The sequence below is a fragment of the Capsicum annuum genome, chromosome 9 (assembly GCF_002878395.1).
Source record: "Capsicum annuum cultivar UCD-10X-F1 chromosome 9, UCD10Xv1.1, whole genome shotgun sequence".
NCBI classification, from domain to species: Eukaryota; Viridiplantae; Streptophyta; class Magnoliopsida; order Solanales; family Solanaceae; genus Capsicum; species Capsicum annuum.
Genome location: NC_061119.1, coordinates 80,490,167 through 80,510,681, shown reverse-complemented (window position 1 = coordinate 80,510,681; position 20,515 = coordinate 80,490,167). Strand labels below are relative to the sequence as shown.

Sequence of the window (20,515 nt, the reverse complement as noted above, 5' to 3'; positions counted from 1 at the left end):
AGTATATCACTTGGTAGCCGGGAGACAGAAATTGGTTCTGGTTAAAATCTATATTTACCTCAACTTCATCAATGTGTTGGTGTGCCATTCTTAGCTTATGGTTAAAAATCTAAAAATAATACATAAGTATGAACCTCAAGATTATCATGTGAAAATAATGTTATGTGACTGAGAAAAGCTAAAGCCACAGTTGAAAAATAAAATTTGGGCTCAAACAATAATTTGTAGCATTTTGCTGAGAGTTCAAAAAGACCTCAGGTATCTCTATCATGATCTGCTGATTCACGACCATGACACCTTAGGGTTATATCAGATAGTCCTTATGTATTGTTATCATGATCTGCTAAGTCAAAATCGCGACACCTTAGGTTCTGTCAGTCAGGCCTCAAGTATCGCTATCGCGCTGAGTCATAATTGCGACACCTAAGTGATCATCTTCCCTAGAGATCCCTAACTTAAATTTTGTATTAATTTCACATAACAATGTTAATACATGATTCACAAACCAAATAACATGAACCATACTGTATAATCACTCAGAATTTCCCTCAAACTCATAGAAAAACACTCAAAGGTTTTATTTGGTTAAATTATCAAAAACTTGGTATGTAATTCAAACACTCATTTATTTCAAAATCCAATTTGGGTACTCAAGACTTCCCCAATCATGTACTCACCAAGGGAAACACAAAACACACCAAACAAATCAACTTTAAGCACCAATAATCAAGGAAATTACAAAAAAAAAAAATGGGTCCTAAACACAAAACTAAGGAGTGATTTCAACAATTAAAGAGGAGATTAAGAGGTATACCTGATGTTTGAGTGCAAATGCAGATGAAGGAACCTTTGAAAACCTTTTAAGATTGATAAAAAGTGATGGATTTTTGGGTATTTAAAAGAGAGAAGGGAGTGGAACCATTTTAGAGACAGTTTAACCATATTTATAAATTATAGTACCGTGATTATAATAAGGTTATCATGATCACGATAGTCCACTGACTAGAGGAATCGTGATCACTAGCCTCTTATGGAAATCACAATAACTGAGGCACACCTGAGCTGACAGATCGCGATTGTGATCTGTGTGTCATGATCACTTTAACTGAGACCGCTCAGGCACTTAGAACCTACTTAATTCACCTGTTTTTTAGTTGATACCTCTCCGAACTCGATTCCAATCCACTTTTTTCCTCCTAATCTACTCAAATCACTTTCAAAGTTCCAAGATTTTGTGGATTGATTAAAAACAAAAATCCTAAACTATTCTAACAATCTAAAACTATTTTGAGTGGGATAGTGGCCAACAACAGAGTAGCTAGGGTGGTGGAAAATGGTCCAAAAAGAAGTGGGGTAATTTTGGGGCTTACTTGATGGCTAATGCTCCCTACCTAAAGCCATAGGATGATAGACGTCTTTATGGTGGCAACAACTTTAGGGAACAGGGTGCCAATCTTAGGCTAGCGGGGCTCAGTAAGCTCTGTCATATCCTTCTTGCAGATTCTTTAGTCGCCTGCATCGGGGTTTTTATGATGAAGAAAGGGATAAGTTCTTCAATTATGGTCAACCAAGGAACATTCTTAGAAATTATCCTATTGGTAAGGTTGCTTCAGGGCCGAAAAAGGTTTTAGTTGCCTCTTCTTCAGCTCTAGCACCAAAGGGTGCACCATCTGGCTCTGGCACTTGTCAAAATCGTCTTTATTCTCATATTACCCGACAAGATTTTGAGGCATGGCCTGATGTCATAACTAGTATGTTGAAACTCTTTTCCAGTGATGTGCAATATTTACTTAATCCAGGGTCCACCATATCTTATTTGATCCCATTTGTGGTTGTGCATTTTGGTTTTGGTCCAGAGTTTATTTCAAACCTTTTTTCCATTTCTACCCTGGTAAGCAACTTTGTGATTACTAGAAGAGTTTATAAGGGGTGTACAGTATTTATTGGTAGTAAGAAAACTGTGGTGGATCTGTTTGAATTAGATATGGTAGATTTTGATGTTATATTAAGGATAGATTGGTTGCACTCATGTTATGCGTCTCTAGACTGTTGAACCCATAAGGTTTGTCTTTAAATTCCCTAATGAACTGGTTATTAAGTGGGAGGGCGATTCTTTAGCTCCCAAGGGTAAGCTCATATCATATCTTAGATCTCGGAGATTAATCTTTAAGGGATGTCTCTATCATTTGGCCCAGGTTAAGGATTCTAACTCGAAGGGTACTTCCTTACATTTCATCCCTGTGGTGAATGAATTTCTTGAGGTCTTCCCTAATGACCTTCCTAGTATTCCTCCTAATAGGTAGATTGAGTTTGGGATTGATCTTATTTTGGACCCTCATCCGATTTCTATTTCTCCATATAGAATGGCTCTGACTGAGTTGAAGGAGCTTAAAGAGCAACTAAAGGATCTTTTAGACAAGGGTTTCATCCATCCTAGTGTGTCCCCATTAGGTGCACCTATTTTTTTTATGCATAAGAAGACTGGTTCCCTTCGAATGTGTATTGATTATTGGTAGTTAAATAAGGTGATAGTAAAGAATAAGTATCATTTTCCAAGGATAGATGATTTGTTTGATCAGTTGTAGGGTGCTAAGTGTTTCTCTAAGATTGATCATTGATCCGGGTATCACCAGTTAAATATTAGGGAGGTGGATATCCCTAAGATTGATTTTCGTACCTGATGTGGGCATTTTGAGTTTTTCGTTATGTCTTTTGGATTGACTAATGCCCCAGCAGTATTTATGAATTTGATGAATAGGGTCTTTCATCAGTTTCTTAATTTATTTTTCATTGTGTTCATAAAAGATATTTAGGTGTACTTTTAAAGTAAGGTGGATTATGTTGATCAACTCCGTGTTATATTGCAGACCTTGAAGGAGCAGCAGTTTATGCCAAATTTTCAAAATGTTAATTCTGGTTGAACATTGTCACTTTTTAGGGCATATCATTTCTAGTGAAGGGATCACAGTAGATCCAAAGAAGGTTGCAGTGGTTAAGAAGTGGCTTAGACCCATAACTCCAACCAATATTCGGAGCTTCTTGGGTTTAGCTAGTCACAATAGGTGGTTAGTAAAGAGTTTTTCATCTATAGTTGCCCCATTGACTAAATTAACTTAGAAAAAGTTAAATTTCTTGTGGTTGGAAGCTTACAAGGGTAGTTTTGAGAAGCTGAAGGATAAGCTAACTTTGGCTCTAATTTTGACTTTGCTTGAAGGCACTGATGGGTTTGTGATCTACTGTGATACATCCCGTATGGGGCTTGGTTGTATTTTAATACAACATGGCAAGGTGATAGCTTATGCTTCTAGACATTTGAATGTGTATGGGAGAAACTATCCGACTCATGATTTGGAATTGTTAGTGGTGGTGTTCGCATTGAAAATCTGGCATCACTATTTGTATGGAGTGCATATGGATATATTGTTTTTATCATAAGAGCATGTGACCTGTGATTACTCAGAAAGAGCTTAACCTCAGGCAATGAAGGTGGCTTGAGTTACTCAAGGATTATGATATGAGTCTTTACTACTATCTAGGTTAAGCTAATGTGGTTGCTAATGCTCTTAGCAGGTTATCCACGGGGAGTCTATCTCCTGTAGATAAGGAAAAACGGGAGTTGGTGAAGGACATTCACCATTTGTCTAACCATAGAGTTCATCTCTTGGACTCTGAGGATAATGGTATATTATTTTAGAAAGTGGTACAGTCGTCTTTTAGTGATGAAATTAAGGAGAAACAAGTGTTAGATCCTATGTTGATGAGGATCGAGGGTAATGTTGGTGGGAAGAAGGTGATAGGCTTTGAGATTAATGGTGATAGTACTTTGCGGTACCAAGGAAGATTATGTGTTTCCAACATTGATGGTTTGCGAGAAAGGATCTTGGCTGAGGCATATGAGTCATTCTATGTTGTTCATCCTGGTTCGATGAAAATGTATCATGACCTCAAGAAGATGTATCAGTGGAAAAATATGAAGCGAGATGTGTCTACTTTTATGGCGAAGTGCATGGTGTGTCAATAAGTGAATTTTAAGCACGTGAGGCCCGAATGAATGTATCAAGAAATTGAGTTGCTTATGTGGAAGTGGGAAGTGATCAACATAGATTTCATTACCGGACTTCCTCGATCTCAAAATTAATTTGATTCGATTTGGGTCATCATGGATAGGATGATAAAATCTGCTCACTTTTTGCCTATGAGGACTAACTTATCGACTGAGGATTATACAAGGTTATATCTCCATGAGATTGTAAAGTTGTACGGGGTACCATTTTCTATCATATCAGATCATGGTACACAATTTTCATCTCACTTTTGGTGGTAGTTTCAGAAAGGTCTAGGGACTAAGGTGATTCTTAGTATGGTTTTTCACCTGTAGTTAGATGGGCAAGTGGAGAGAACTATTCAGGCATTAGAGGATATGCTTCACTCTTGCGTAATTGACTATGGTGATAGTTGGGTTGAGCATTTGCCTCTTATAGAGTTTGCCTATAATAATTGTTACCACTCCAGCATTGGGATGACTCCGTTTAAAATTTTACATGGCAGGATTTGTAGGTCTCCTATTGGGTGGTTTGAGGTTGGTGAGGCAGAAATATTTGGCCCAAATTTGGTTCATCAAGCCATGGAGAAGGTGATTCGAGCTAGACTTAAGGCTGCCCAAAGTCGCCAACATTCTTATGCGGATGTGAGGCATAGGGAGTTAGAGTATGAAGTTGAGGATAGGGTGTTCTTGGAGGTATCTCCCATGAAGGGAGTGTTGCAGTTTGGGAAGAAGGGAAAGCTTAGTCCCTGGTATGTTAGTCCATAATTGGTTTTGAGAAGGGTTGGCAATGTTACGTATGAATTGGAGTTGCCTTCTAGTTAGAGCTCCATTCACTCAGTTTTCCATGTTTCTATATTGAGAAAGTGTATGGGTGATCCATCTCAAATTTTGCCTATCAATAATATTGGTATTTCATATTCTGTCTTATGAGGAGGCCTCGGTTAAGATCTTAGATCGATACGTTTGTCGGTTGCGGACCAAGGACGTAGCTTTAGTAAAGGTTATATAAAGGAACCATAAGGTTGAAGAGGCTACTTGGGAAGCTAAAGAGCACATGAAGTCCAAGTATCCATTCCTATTTTCTGCTCTAGAAATTCGTGCGGAAGGATCAGATAGAGAGGATTGATAAGTGAAAAAGACCCTTTTCCTCAAATATAAATTTATATCAATTCAATCTCAAACTAGCTAGAAAGATGTACACTACTAGGTGTAAAGTGGAAAGTCTAATTCATACCCTAACTTTTATTAAGAGCACATAATATAGAGATAGATATCTAAGCTCATCAAAAGACGGTTTCTCATTTTTAGTGCATTCAAAGAATACCATATATGCCTATTTTTTGTTAGACCGAAGGAAGCACAAATGCCTTCATTCTCCATCGATCTCCATTATTTACTCTACTTTTCAACTAGATCTGCAATGTTCAATCTATTTTTTCTTGTGTGTAAAATTTATCTATCATGGTCACATACAATCATTGCATCAAACATTATTATTAATTAAATCTCATTTTTGTTCTTCTGTTCAAAGAATATACAAGGTCAAAGTGCTTACTATCCAGTTAAGATAGTATGAAACTACCGTTAGGGGTAACCGGTGACAGTATTTGATATTCCAGGATATATTTATTCTTAAGGAGTTTTGTCGGTTGTTTCATTATTTTATTTATTTATTTTCAATCACCAAACTTTATTCATATATAGATATTGCAAAACTATAGCGAGTCGAGAAGAAACTAATGGAATATATTGCTATTGATCTATTTTAATTTCTACGCAAAAAAAATAGAACCAAAAAGAGCTGAATCATATTCTAAGCTATATAGTGGCCTTTCTTTGGCTTAAATTGAACATTAGGCCAAGCATTCTGATCCTTCTTATAAATTGCTATTATGACCCCCCCTTCTTTTGTTTTCTAACTTAGTTAAAGGAAAGATTGATTTTCTTGCATCTTTGTTTTCTAACTTCGTTAAAGGTTAGATTCGAGGTGTTGGGGTATAAATCGTGCTTATACTGCCTTGTTCGATTATTCAGGGATGAAAGATCCAAGTGGGGGAGAATTGTGACACATCCCAAACTTCGGGTCATGTCGTATGGGAACCTCAAGCTTACATGAATCGGACGTCGCCCCGATAACCCAACCTAATCTTCAATAATTATCCATAAGGTTTAGATGGAGTCCGACCATATAGCAAGATAGCGGAAATGTAAGAATAAAAAGACAATATCTAATATTTCATTAATAACGACAGTCTAGCCAATATGCCCAAGTCCACAGTCATCCATAAAACCTCTAACAAACTAAAGTTGATAATACATCAGGACATGTCTCTAACAATAGCCAAGTACCTAACCTATACAAGTCTATAACACAAAGTAACGTGACTATGAGAGATAGGTCTTTCGGAGTATGGAAGCTCACTACTTCAAGGTTAACATACGAATCCGCTCGAACACATGTTCACTGCATATAAGAAAAAAATGCTCTGACCCCTATATCGCGTGGAGACATAGTGTCCGAAGACGGTTATTAGTTGGAGGGCTAGCATGTAACTCAAGGATAAGGATAAAATGACATCTTCATTCAACACAAGTTCATATATTATATCCAATCACATTCATACATTTATCCTTATCCATAGATATATCACATACCAACAAGTTGTCAAGACTTAATAACATCCTCAAATACTTCAATCATAAGACACAAAATGAAGGACTCTGAAATTCTACGCTTAGGTTCATACCATCCTTATTAGGCATAGGACGTTCACCGCATTCACATATAATTAGATAAGGTATTTCCACCATGGGTACACTCATCAAGAAAATGGACTATAACCACATAGTTATTTATTGAAACAAGGGCTCTACCTGTATACCACAATCAATTAGGCTAGGAACTCTAATCACATGATCACACATTCCCTTAGGCATGCAATTCTAATCACATGATCACATATTAAACTAGGCGTGGAACTTTAATCACATGGTCATACATTCACTTGGGCATGGAACTCTAATCACATGATCACATATTCAACTGGGCATGGAACTTTAATCATATGCTTGCACATTTAGGTGAGGTATTTTAACCTCGAGATCTCTCTTTAAACGAGAGACTTTAGCCATAAGCTATTTCATTAGGCGAGGGACTTTAGCCACAATCCATTTCATAAGGCAAGGGACTTCGACCTCAAGGCATCACAACTATCATTAGTTGACATTTGGGACTTTACCCTATGCCCATGCATCATTGTTCATTCAATACAACATTTTAAGGACTTTATCCATTTTAACTAATTCAATATTATTCATTACCACATGGTCCTTATGGGAGCCTATATTTCTCAACCATTTCAATAGGCCAATGCTTTCATTCAAATTATCATACAATTCATTTTATGGTCATCAAAACCCTAACAAGACATTCACATTTCACCAGCATTCTTATACCAAACTTTAGTTCGATACACCATTCAAGTTCAAGCTTTGGAAAAAGAGCCCCATTCTCAATCATCTAACTAAAATGGTTATATATTGACAAATTACATGGCTAACCATACCAACACAATACCAATTAATAAATATTTATACTAAAAGGGCCATTACCCCATTTAAAGCCATAAGTTATCCCCATTACACACTTAGTAAGGTTCTTATCAACCATTTCCAAGCACTTAAAATCATTATAACTCAATACATGGCTAACAAAGCCTTAACCAACCATCTACAAGTATTCACATCCATTTACACATTATTATGACCCATTCGTGTTCACTAGACCATTTCCCTAGACATGCGTTTGGCCTTCACAAGACCATCTGACCACTCATCATGTTATAGGATAAATGTCTTGATTCAACACCTTATTAATTAAATTTATGGTTATCAAGACCCACATAACCATTCACATTATATTAGCAAACTTACACCACCTTCTCACCATATTTAAGCTCAACACACATATCAAGTTCATTTTCATGTTTAGAGTTTCAACCCTTAGTAGACATTATCCCAATAATATCATCAAATACACAATACCTGGCTCACCATAAATTTAACATACCATTTACTAATCATTCATGCTTATTAGGCCGTTGACTTACTTAATACATCATCAACATGTAACTAGGCATTCCACTTAGACATTTTCACAAACATCTTGGGTGCCTACCATTAACAAGGTCATTCTCATGGTAGAATTCATCAAGATTAGGGTTAATCAATACCCTCATGTTGAACAACAAACAACAAGCACCCACCTATACAATCTACCATCAATAACATGTATTAACAAAAGTATAAATAAGAATCATTATTATTCATTGTTAGGTAACAAAATTCTTTTCATTTGATTCAAAAACCGCCATGTACACTTACTAATTCAAGTGTGAAATAAATATTTTTAGAGTTATTTAGAAAAGGAAAGAGGTACATGCCTTAAACAAGATGACACACCAACAATCTTGACTCCTTTTTGCCTCTTGAAGGTCACTCTTGAAACCCTAACTTCCAATCTTCTAAAGATAAGCTTGAGAAAGTGTTTGAGCCTTGTAAAATAAAGACTTAGGAGGATAAAATGCCTTATTTAGTGCAAGTACTTAGGGTTTTAGGTAAGGTAAATGATCAAATGATCCTTAATAAAAAACTGGAAAGTCCACTCGTGCAGGGGTACGACTCCCTCATATGGTTCCTATGGCACTCATGAACTAGGGTATGAGTGGTACCCTAACTCATACCCTAGGATTCTCCTAGGTCAACCACACTGTTGTTGGTACGATAGGGCATCATTGAGTCATAACTAAATGGTACGACTCACCCTCCAATCATAAGCTTCGCTCATGACCAAAATAGTTTACGCGGTTTGAGGCTTCACTCTATATGGTTGAGTAGTAGATGACTTATAAGCATTGGATATGACCAAGGGATGTCCTTATCGTATAAATAACAGTATGCTATCCTAATATGCTTCTTTAGGTACGATAGGAAAGGAAAAAAGGGTACGATTTGTGACCAAGGGTATGACTCAAGCCCTTAAATCATACCGACTCCAGAGACATCAAAAGGAGTTATCTTTTTAAGGTTTCAAGTCTAGGTGTTTCAATTCTCCCCCACTTGGACCATGTATCCTTGAATGAGGGGTGAGAAAAGTATAAACACAAGTTAACAGATCAACATGCATCAAGGCAACCTTTACACAAGTTATAAATAACACACAACAAGGATACGACACAACACACATAATGATCATCACCAATTACCCAAAAAATTTTACAAGGCCACAATCTTGGGAGTTTTAAATTGAAACCCCTTGGGTCTTGGCCCTTGGAAATTTCCTGAGCTTTGAGTTTACTGTCCTTAATAAGACTAATCATATGAGTCATTTGGTGTTGGTGCGGGTCAGGTGACCCAACTCGTAAGATTTTTAGTATTTGTTGGTCAAGTTTCTATTGTGGTTATGACTTGGTAGGGTATAAGTCGTATGATTTGGTGAAGGGTTATTGGAATTGATCCTTTACGTAACCTAAAACTTAGTGACTTGATTTAGCCCTAAGTATGAGTGGCTCACTATGAGCCATAAGGATAGGGTACGAGTGGTATAGTGGAGTCGTACGTTGTCCAGTGTCCAACCCTTTTGATTTTATCTTAGATACGAATTAAAGGTACTAGTCGTATGGTATGGGTACGAGTGGGGCAAGGTGAGTCATATGGTAGACAGTGTATGAATGTCTAACTTTCTATTCTAGGTACGACTAAATGGTACCACTCGTATGATGTGGGTATGAGTGGGGGCATCCAACCATACCCACATGTAGGAATTTTTATAGTTTAAGTTGTGGGTATTCTGGACATTTCCCCTCTTAAATTTTTTTGACCCCACAACTTAAATCACTCTTAGGACTTCATTAACCTACTACTCCCAAATCAAACACTCTAAAATCTCTCTCAAAATTCTTAGTTCAAGAAAAGGCTAGGGTTTCTTTAAGGTGGTCAATTAAGGCTTTCAAGTGTGGTTTCTCTCCGTCTTCCTTGGTATCTAAGGTATGTTACTCCTCCCTCATTTTTTGTTCAACTAAAATCATGTTTTAATGAATAGTTTTCATGGCATTATTATGGGTTTGTATTAGTTTTGATATATATATATATATATATATATATATATATATATTTTCATTTTTGATTTTCATGTTATAATTATTATTTAAATATATGGTTGCATGGGAATGGTCAATTGACACTGGATTTTGGTTTTGGAAACTAAATGTCTTCAACATGTTCGATGAAATACCAATGAGATTGATTTTGTCAGATAGTTGGACTTTTATTGAAATCTTTGTATTGCATAATATGGTAATGAAACTTAAATTGATTTGGTTGGTTTTAAATGAATTTGGAAAGGCCTTGGTGGCTATGATTTTGGTTAACTGGAGTCAATTTGGTTTAATGTCTTTGGAATGGCATAAATGAATAGACTTGCAAGCTCTAATTTTGGTACGATGATACCAACGATTAATGACTAATAAAAGACTCATAGGTAAATGGTTAAAATATTTAAATGGTTTTAAAATCAGCTTAAAAGTGGGGGTGTAGCAAATATGTGGAAGGTGGAGGTCCCGAGGAGACCAAAACTGGCAACTCATGTTTGCCGATGTGAGGTTTGGTCTTGGTGACCATGTGCATGATATCACATTTTATATTTTTGGGATGTACTAGTCATCCCAGATTCTTCTCTCTGGTCATGAGGATTCACGCACTAGGGACCTTTTAGTAGGTAGAGCTAAACCCATATAACTCGTGGGTGGTTTTAGGAAGGTAAAGCTACACAACCCAAGTAAAGGTTTTAAATGCATGTTAAACTCGGTTCCCTTTCCCGGCACGGTATATATGTATCAATGTATGTGATTACATATGGTTATTTAATTTGATTTTTAATAATGACATTATTTTATCCTTATTCCTAAGTACATACTAGCGTTCATCACTCTAACTAACTTCGGGCGTTGTATCCCCACGCGATACAGGAGTCGGCCATACTACTCCTTCTACTCAGTGAATTGGATATGGGGACAACATTACAGTCAGACTAAAGTGGTGAGCTTTCATACTCCGAAAGACTCCATTTCATGCTATGGACTTCTTTACATTATTTTTGTTTCTTGGTCTTTGGTTTTGTCTAGGTCGGGGACATGTCCCTACCGGATGTTCTTTGTTTTTGGTTAAAGGCTTTGTATGACTACTATGGGCATGGGCGGTATCGGTATTGGTGCCTGTCTTAGTATTGATATTTACATTAGGATTGATTTTAATTGGACATTTGGTTGTGGTTGTTTGGTCACGGTTATAAACTTTACTTAATGTCCTTACATTATTATTGTTATATCTTTTTATATGTTTAAAATTCATTCGACATAGGGTGTAGAGAGATTAGATTGGGTATTGGGGGTGGTCTCTGGTCCCGGTTGGGCTTGAGGCACCCGACACAACTAGACCCTGGTTCAAGTCTTGTTAGCCTCCAAATAACCCTTTCATTTGAAGCAAATGAAGCATCACACTAGTAACGTGAGACACTACATTTCCTTTTACCGATGGAATACGAATAACACTAGCTCGGCCTATATCTCCAAGGTGATCCTCATCCTTAAGATGCCCATCAAAAGTACTGGAATTACTATCATGTTGGCTCATGGTATTGTGTATACTATTATATGCATTTGAGACATGACAAAAACAACAAATAATGTAAACTAAAACACTACGACTAACCTAAGGTGACTAACAACACTACTATAGTAAAAACTATGTTTCACTTCCCAGTAATAATGTCATTTTTGATAACACTCAAATTACACTCTTGAATGCGTGTAAGCGATCGTTGTCAATATAATAGCACAACTTAGGTTGGAGTTGAATTCACAAAGAGTGAAAACACGAAATTCAAAACCTAGGAGTGTTGATAGTTAACTAGAAGTTAATAGTTAACTAGAAGTTAACTTGTAATGTGAATAAAACACCCATAAATGTAAAAGGGGGGGGGGGTTAATTTGGAATGTTTCATAATAACAATTTTCTTGCTTTTAGGACATTATTTTGAGACTGAAAGTGCCAAGAGTGTAATCAAGTAGAGAAAGATCTTGGGGTTATGCAATTTTAGGTATGAGTTCATGCATGGATTATTGATAATTTATCCAAGTTTAGCTAGGAGTAATGGGTAGGCTAGATTAAAAGGTAATGGTGTCAATCTTTCAATTAAAACATCAAATTTACATAAATGTGTTCTTTCGAATACCTCATTAGTGTACCAAATTTCACCAATCCACTACCTCAATTAACATCCTTATGTCTAAGAGATATCACTAAATGAAATACTTCAAGTTATTGATTGCATTTACTCCTCATCCATATCCCCTCTTTCAAGGATGACATGGGTTCAAGGCAGTTGGGGTTTGCAAACCCCAATTTATAATTAAATCATGGACTACATGCAACACCTATCACAAATAACTAATTAAATGAACAAATAATTAATACCCATACACTAATCACAACCTATTCAAGCATATGACCCCAAGATTTAGATTTAGCTACTCATGGAGATAAAAAGAAAAATATACCAAAATCAGCATTAAATTAATCCATGAAGAAAAATGGAAGGTATCTCCAAGCTTTAGTCTTAACAAATAGCTAAATTCTCACATGGAAATCACTCAAAAGATATTTCTCACTCCAAAAATAGTTCAAAAATGCATTCTTAGCTCTTAAAAATAAAAACTAGCTACTGGAAAACTTACGGGTTGGCCCTTTTATGTTTTGGGATTGAGCCATGAAAAATTCCATCATTGCCCCTGGAAATTTCCCGTCACTCGTGATCGCAGCTCTTTTTATCACAATCGCGACTTATGCTGCTTCTGGGCTTTCACGATCGCAGCACCCTCGCATGTCTGGACCAATCGCGATCGCAACACATCTTCTCGCGATCGCATCACATTCGCCTCTCTACTAGGCGCGATCGTGATCCTCAGATTATGATAACAACATTTGAGGGTCATATCCCGAGACACATCTTCAGCCTTTTTGTCTTGTTCAACTCACTTTTTCTCCTTTCCAGCTTTGACTTCACTCTACTTTCACCAGACTTCCCTGAAAATCCACAAACACCAAAAATTAGCGTATTTCATTAGGGAATTAGTCTTATATCATCAATTTAATCCCAATAACGTGTAAGAAAGGAGATATAAATAGGTGACGAAATTGCCACTTATCACATAGTGCGTGTAATACACGCATATCATATATTTTTTAAGATTGTACAAAATATATCAAAATGACACACCCGTACATTACTTAAGGTACGTAAAGTAAACAACATCCACTTGAGATGCCAAGGTGAAAGATGGTACCAAGTTGAGGGCCTAGCGATATATTCTGCCAATGAATTAATTACGACTTAATTTTGAAATCGAGGAAGTATCACTAAATTGTAGGGAAGTGTCTAACATTATTTCAAAACATATTTTTTGTGAAAAAGTGTAATAAATTGGTTCATTAGAAAATGGTTAATATCTAGAATAGATATAAAAAAGGCAAAATGACCTTTTGGACCCCTGTACTATGTTAGTTTTGTAAGTTGGACACTTCTACTTACATATTTTTCATCTGGACACTTGAACCCATCAAAAAGCAACATTTTGCACCCTTTGACCGTTGACCTTACCTATGTAGTAAGGTCATGGTGACTAGGACAAAGAGAGTGTAGCCACTCGCCTGGGGGTGCACTCTCCTGGGGGTGCGAGTGGGGGTCAATTTTTGGCCAATTTTACATTAAAATAATTTTAAAAAATAAAAAATATATTAAAATTTTAAAAAAATAAAATAAAAAGGGTCCTTTTTTCCTTCCATCTTTTTAAATTTAAAAATATTTTTAAAAATTAAAAAAATAAATTTAAAACATTTTTAAAAATTAAAAAATAATTTAAAAATATTTTTAAAATTTTTAAAATAATTTAAATGTCCTTTTTTTTCCCTCTATCTTTTTTAATTTAAAAATATTTTTAAAAATTTAAAAAAAAAATTAAAAATTTTAAAAAAATAAAAATACATCTTTCCCCACACACACTTTCACTTTTTATTTTTTATTTTAATTTTTCCTATCAATTCAATTTTTTTCATTTTTTTAATTAAAATTTAAATTTGAAATCTTTTTATTTTTTTAGGGATTAAAATTTAAATTTAAATTGAAAGTGAGTGATAGTAAATCTTGAAAAAAAATAGTGAATTCGCTGAAAAAATTAAAAAAAAATTATGAATTTGTTTAAAATATTCAAATTTAAAAATAAAAAATTTATTATGTTTGTATATATGAATTTGTAGTTAAAAATTTAAATTAGTTGGAGAAGAATTTTATTTTTTTGGAATGGATTTGATATTTAATTTGTGAGAAAAAAATAAAAACATGATTATTCAAATTTTTCTACAATTTATAAATTTTTCTTATTTAGTTAAATTAATTTTAGTATTTAATTTGTTTTGTAGCATTTTAAAAATGACTTGAAATTTAATATAATATATATATTTTTTAAAATGACGTGGCAGATGACGTAGCAAACGTGTCAGGCGTGACAGTTGACCTGGGGGAGAGTGTGTTACACTCACCAAAAAGGGTTTAAAATGTTGTTTTTTGGTGAGTTCAGGGGTCTAGATGACAAACATGTAAGTAGAAGTATCCAACTTATAAAACCGACATAGTACAGAGGTCCAGAAGTTCATTTTGCCTCTAACAACCTATTTGGATGGTGGTTTGCCATGGTTTCATAATGTATGGTATGGTGTAGTATGGTATGATACAGTACTATGTTTGGATGGACTGTATCATTCACTGCGGTTTAATAATAGATTTTTTGTTTGGTTTGATGGCATGGTACGGTATGATAACAGGTAAATTTACTAAAATGCATCTAATTGTAATACATTTAAGATATCAACTCTTTTATCAATATCAGTGCTAGCGTAACCAGTTGTCCTTTCTTTCTTGATGCTTCTCATAGCTACCCGATGATCCTTTTAAGACGCCAAATTCACAAGGGTATTTGCTAAACAAAGGTTTGACGAACGCAAACTAATGCAATCGGGAAGTACTTCCCAATCAATTAAACAATTGGTATACATGTATGTATCTTAGAGTTCAAAAATCACTTCCCATGTATATGCTTTTTGTGCATTTACTCTGTTTCCCTCCATTTCAATTTTTAATTTTTTTTCATCGAATTGAGTTTTTATTGATATTAAAAACTACTACTACTAAATAACTATGATTATTTTTCTCACTTTTTAAATTTTTATATTGCTAACAGGAAGTCTTGCAATTTTTGATCTTGTTAACAAATGCCTAGTCTTAGCATGTATTTTGTTGATAAGGATAAAATATGATTAAAGAAAATTATATAAGGGTATAATTGAAAAAGAAAAATGAAAATCATGGCACACCATCAATTTGATGGTTCAATAAATTATTTCATTTCATTGTTATCAAATCATTGAATAGTAACATACCATACTACCATTTTTAGAAAATCATACAAACAAACATGGTTCCATGATAATCATGTCATACCATGAAAACCACCATCCAAACAGGCAGTAAAGAAAAAGAAAAGAAAAGCAGTTACCGTTACTGTTGAGTCCATGAGTCATAAGTATCCCGTTTCAACCCTAACTTTACCTAAAAACAGAACTCATCACACACTTTTTCTCTTCCGTTCCCCTCCCCCCTCTTTGTTTTCCATCCTCTCCCCCTTCCCCATTTACAAATCAAACCCTTTCCCTCTCTTCTTCATTTCAAAATCATGGGAAAATACTTGAGAAAAGCTAAAATCACAGGCGATGTGGCAGTGATGGAGGCCACTACTCTTGGTGTTCGCACCAGAGCAAGAACCCTAGCCCTTCAGCGTCTTCAATCTTCCTCCTCTCCTTCCCCTTCCCCTTCCCCTCCACCGTCCTCTGCTTCTGACTCTTGTTACCTTCAACTTCGTTCTCGCCGCCTTCAGAAATCCACCCCACTCCCTCACCCCCACACTACTGAGGTCTCTAAGGAACACCCTGAATCTGTCAAGTCTGGCTCTGTTGGATCCGTTTCAATTACCCAAAATGATGGGTTTTCTCAAGTTCAGAACAGAGGTCGGGTAACAGAGTATGTAAATGATTTTGGTGCTGAAATCTCATTTGGCGGCAATACTCTTGATTTTGAACGCAGCGATAGGTATAATAATCTTGCCTCTTTCTCTGCATGCTTGCTTACTAGTTTTGCTCTCTTGTCTGCTTTTGTATTGCGTGTTGTCTCCCATTTTTTGTTCACTATACTAGTATGATCTTGGGCTCTGGCGAACCTATGAATTTTGGTAAGGGTGTTCAAAATTTTAGTACTATATATTTCTAGAAAGTTGTTTTTGACCTATATACACAGTATTATTTTCTATATGCACAGTTTTTTTTTTTTTATTTGAAGAAGGGTGTTCAGTGACGACCCTTGGTCATGTAGCTGCACCCCTGCTCTTGGAGGTTTAGGTGGTTTTAAGGCGGGAAAGAGGGAAGATGATGTTGATTTCTTTGTGAACTTGTATGGAGAATACTAAAGTGAAATACGGGGTTTCCTTTCCTCTGTTAAAGACTTTGATGCTTTTGTTTGAATGGGCCCTTTGAGCGGCTTTCACATTCAATTTCCACGGAAAAAAAGAGTCTATTTTGATGTTGCATTCGTGGGTACCACTTTTCTTGTGCTTTTTCTGTTTCTATGGTAAGTTTCAAGAGCATAATGCTTTTAATATTCATTTGCATTTTGCATGGTTCAAGTTTTTTCTGTTTCTCACATTGTTCTTTCTCTTCATTTATTATCTAAAAAATGTTTTCCTTGTAAGTTTTCTCTCTTTCGATCAGGATAAAGATGAATTCTTGCCTGCTTCTGTGTGTAGCTTCACTTCTTTGGGACCTTGGATATCTTATTGCACTTTCTTCTAGTGTTGTGTACAGTGGCGGATGTACATGTATTCCAGGGGGTTCATCCAAACTCCCTTCGTCGGAAAATTATACTATTTTTACATGATAAATAAATTTTTTATCTATAAATAATAAAGGTTGAACCCCCCTTCGACTAGTTCGTATATGTACTACTGAACCCCCTCACTGAAAATCCTGGATCCGCCCCTGGTTGTGTATGTGCTTCAAATATGGAGAAGGCGGTCAATAGTGATCTTGTATTACTTATGAAGCTGAAATCTGTTTTTAGTCTTACCATTCGAGCCCCTCAAGATTTTGGTAATCTTTTCTTTTTTTTTTTTTTTTTTTTTTGATGAAGAATTTGCTCTTCTTTTGGAGCTTTTGTAGTAGCAATTTCTATTATATATTGTATTTGAGCTGTTGGATGAATTGTAGTAACTAATAGCCATTTATTGTATACTACTATCCTATGGTATACAACCTTCAGAATACCATATTCCACCGCATAAAAAGGGACTTGTTATCATTTATTTAGTGTTAGAAAGAGCAAAACATTGACCTTCAGAATACCATATTCCACCGCATAAAAAGGGACTTGTTATCATTTATTTAGTGTTAGAAAGAGCAAAACATTGCAATAATAGTTCAATAATTTCGTTGCGGAGAAATTTCTTTAAGGCCTGTTTGGAAAGCCACCTTAAATGCAGCAAAATGTTCTGTTTCTGCCACTGCTGTCTCCTTTTTAAATGGAAGGTCCTAGCTTTTCTATTGTTGGTCCTCCTTCATCTTTTGCTTTCCGGAGTTTTGTTTTCCCTCAAATAAGTGAAAAATGAGATTTGGATTAGATTTTGCAGATTGCTTAGTTAGTTGGATCTAATGTTGTTCTGATAACAAGTTGGATATTCTGTTTCTATTTTGTCTAGTATTATTTTCTTAAGCACGGTAACTGGTCATAGCAGAGCTATGTGTTTATTCTGATGCACTTAAGGATGTATGGTAGTCAGTAAAATGGGTAAAGAAACAATTAGGGTTTGGTGGTTATGGATATATTTGTAAATATAGAAAAATAATTAAGATTGTAAAGCCATTGATTCTTTTTTTGCACTTGTGTGCTTTTTTCATGACATGTCCTAGTCATAGGGCCACATATCTGAGTAGGCAAGGCAAAGTCTTCAGCAATATTCTATGTTTAAAATAGGATATCCCTTTTCACCCGTGTGTATTATTTGCTTTCTTACATTGCATGAAAACTAGTACCACTAATTTCTTGTATACGATTATCTAATTTCAGTACTTTATTGTCCCTTTTTTGGGGTGTGGAAGATAAGGTGTCGATGTGGGTGGGAGGTGGGGGTGGGCGTGGTGGGTGTAGATAACTATTTGAATTAGATGGTTGATACCCAAAACATAAATAACATAGATCTTTAACAGATGTAAATAAACAACTTGGCAGTGATTTCTTATTGTAGTTCCGGCAGAGTTTCTTGTTTCTCTCACGCAATACTTGCATATGCGTTCTTTGATTGCACGACTGATTAGAGTAGATGTAGTGGTCTTCCATTTGATAGTTATTAATTTGTTATTTCTTCTATAAAAAAAGCACTAGAGAAAGCACACCTTGCAGCGTGGTGAGGGAGGCGGATGCTATGGTCAACCCTGGTTCTGCAACAAGGCTTGCAGACTCAAGCGCAACAGCTCAAATAACAAGGAACTCTATCCTTAGCAATATCCCTTCAGCTCATGAAATCGAGGAATTTTTCACATTTGCTGAGCAGCAACAGCAGCGCCTTTTTATGGAGAAGTATGTAGCATTCAAATACATGGTGATTTTTGTGGTAGACCTAAATATTGAATTCATTTTCTTTTGAATGTTGCTATATTTAAACACATTTTACCATTGTGTATTTTGAACTAATGTGAAAATTTGTTCATCACCAGGTACAACTTTGATGTGGCAAATGATTTACCGCTTTCTGGCCAGTATGAATGGATTAGGGTGAATCACTGAGCTGGGGCTGATTATTTTTCCCTAGTAGATCTAAATTTGGAATGGTGGTGTGAAGACTGGATATTTTATGTGCCCCCTTCCCCGCCAAACTAAATTATTGTATAAAGAGAGGTGTAGTTTTAGTTCTGTTAGATGAAAGAATTACACATGACCAACAATTTGGAAGTAGAATAGGCATAAATTGTCGATTAGGCTTTGACCGTCTTTGTAACTTGCAAGGTGACATAGCCAACACCTTATGTACCCTGTGTTCCTTTTTTCTAGTAATCTATTTAGGATTTATCAGCTCTCTCTCCTTTATTATCTATCCACTTGATGATAGTATCCTATGACATCAAAAGTTAGTGGTGTACTTTTTCCCTACAGGCAGGCAAGTTGTCAATTCCATGGTTATAAAATCTCGCCCTTTACTTCCCAATCACAAATATTTTAATTTGTTCTGCCATCAACAAAGTTCTGATGCTATAATTTTGTCATCTCTGGCGGGGTAAATAGAAGCAGCTTCAATTTTGTTGTGTGATAAGGAACTGTCCCTACTTGTATCAGCATCAGAATGGAATTCTGACCTTTTTATATTTGTTCTGCTACAAGCATTTCAAATTTCATCAATAAATGAGGGCAAGGCCTATCCTCGTCACCTCGTAATACAAGCTAAGGATGCCATGTTGATTGTAATGATCATTTCAATCCAAAGAAGCGACTCTCCTTTTGGACTGTGCTGGTGTAAAGAGCAAGAGCAAACTCCAGATTCACACCAAGAGCCTTCTAACAGTTAAAAGAAGTAAACACAATAGTGGACTAACCTGGCTAGTGGCGGACAATAGCACAAAGCATGCTTGAGATTATTGTGTGATTCAGAATGTCAAAATCCGTATTTTCTTGGAAACAGAATACCTGGGGCCTCTGGGAGACGATTACTAGAGGAAAGTGATCAGAGAACACCGGGGGCCACTGGCAAATTAGGCAAGGTATTCAGTATCTATTGTCAGCAGGAATTAGCAGGAAATATTTAAGGATTTCTCTATTATGTCAAAAGAAGATTAAGATAACAAAGGCCTAATGTTAATGGGGCTCGACTATTTAAGGATTTATTTAAGGATTTCTTTATTAGGTCAAAAGAAGATCAAAAGATAACAGAGGCCTAATGTAAACGGGGTTCGACTGTGGGACCTTATATAAACCTTGAATCCCTTTCGTCACTTTACGAGAGGCCCCACGAGTGATTCTTCTCCAAAAAGAAACATAAACATATGATTTAGTAAAAATAAAAATTCATCTCGTTTGTGTGTTAAAAAGTGCCTAAGCCACTGGCCAGCTTCTGGGCACCTTGCTCTTGATTAGCTATCCTTTAAAGGGAGGCCGAGCTATGGAGCATCCTTGAGCAAAATCTATTTTATTATCTAATGACCAGATGTGAAATTTTGTGGAAACGAAGACAAGAAGTGAAATTTTGTGGAAACGTCCGTTTTAAT

At 35.8% G+C, this 20,515-nt stretch overlaps 1 protein-coding gene across 2 annotated transcripts; it reads left to right on the top strand.

Moving 5' to 3' along the window:
* The first annotated feature begins 15,758 nt into the window (after nt 1–15,758).
* Nucleotides 15,759–19,328, top strand: LOC107842662 (cyclin-dependent kinase inhibitor 3). Of its 2 annotated transcripts, none has more exons than XM_016686614.2 (3): nt 15,759–16,301; nt 18,636–18,858; nt 18,974–19,328. In XM_016686614.2, the coding sequence occupies exons 1-3, from the start codon at nt 15,889–15,891 to the stop codon at nt 18,983–18,985; spliced, it is 648 nt and encodes a 215-aa protein (XP_016542100.1). In that variant the 5' UTR covers nt 15,759–15,888; the 3' UTR covers nt 18,986–19,328. The 2 variants fall into 2 exon arrangements, with proteins under 2 accessions (XP_016542100.1, XP_016542099.1); XM_016686613.2 differs by having other exon boundaries at nt 15,760–16,301; nt 18,636–18,836.
* Nucleotides 19,329–20,515: the final 1,187 nt, after the last annotated feature.

What these genes read in the sequence shown, in the direction of transcription:
- LOC107842662 (XM_016686613.2), top strand. Translation starts at nt 15,889, where the DNA reads ATGGGAAAATACTTGAGAAAAGCTAAAATCACAGGCGATGTGGCAGTG. An exon ending in GATTTTGAACGCAGCGATAG is followed by an intron (nt 16,302 to 18,635) that starts GTATAATAATCT and finishes CTATAAAAAAAG; the next exon opens with CACTAGAGAAAGCACACCTT. An exon ending in CAGCGCCTTTTTATGGAGAA is followed by an intron (nt 18,837 to 18,973) that starts GTATGTAGCATT and finishes GTTCATCACCAG; the next exon opens with GTACAACTTTGATGTGGCAA.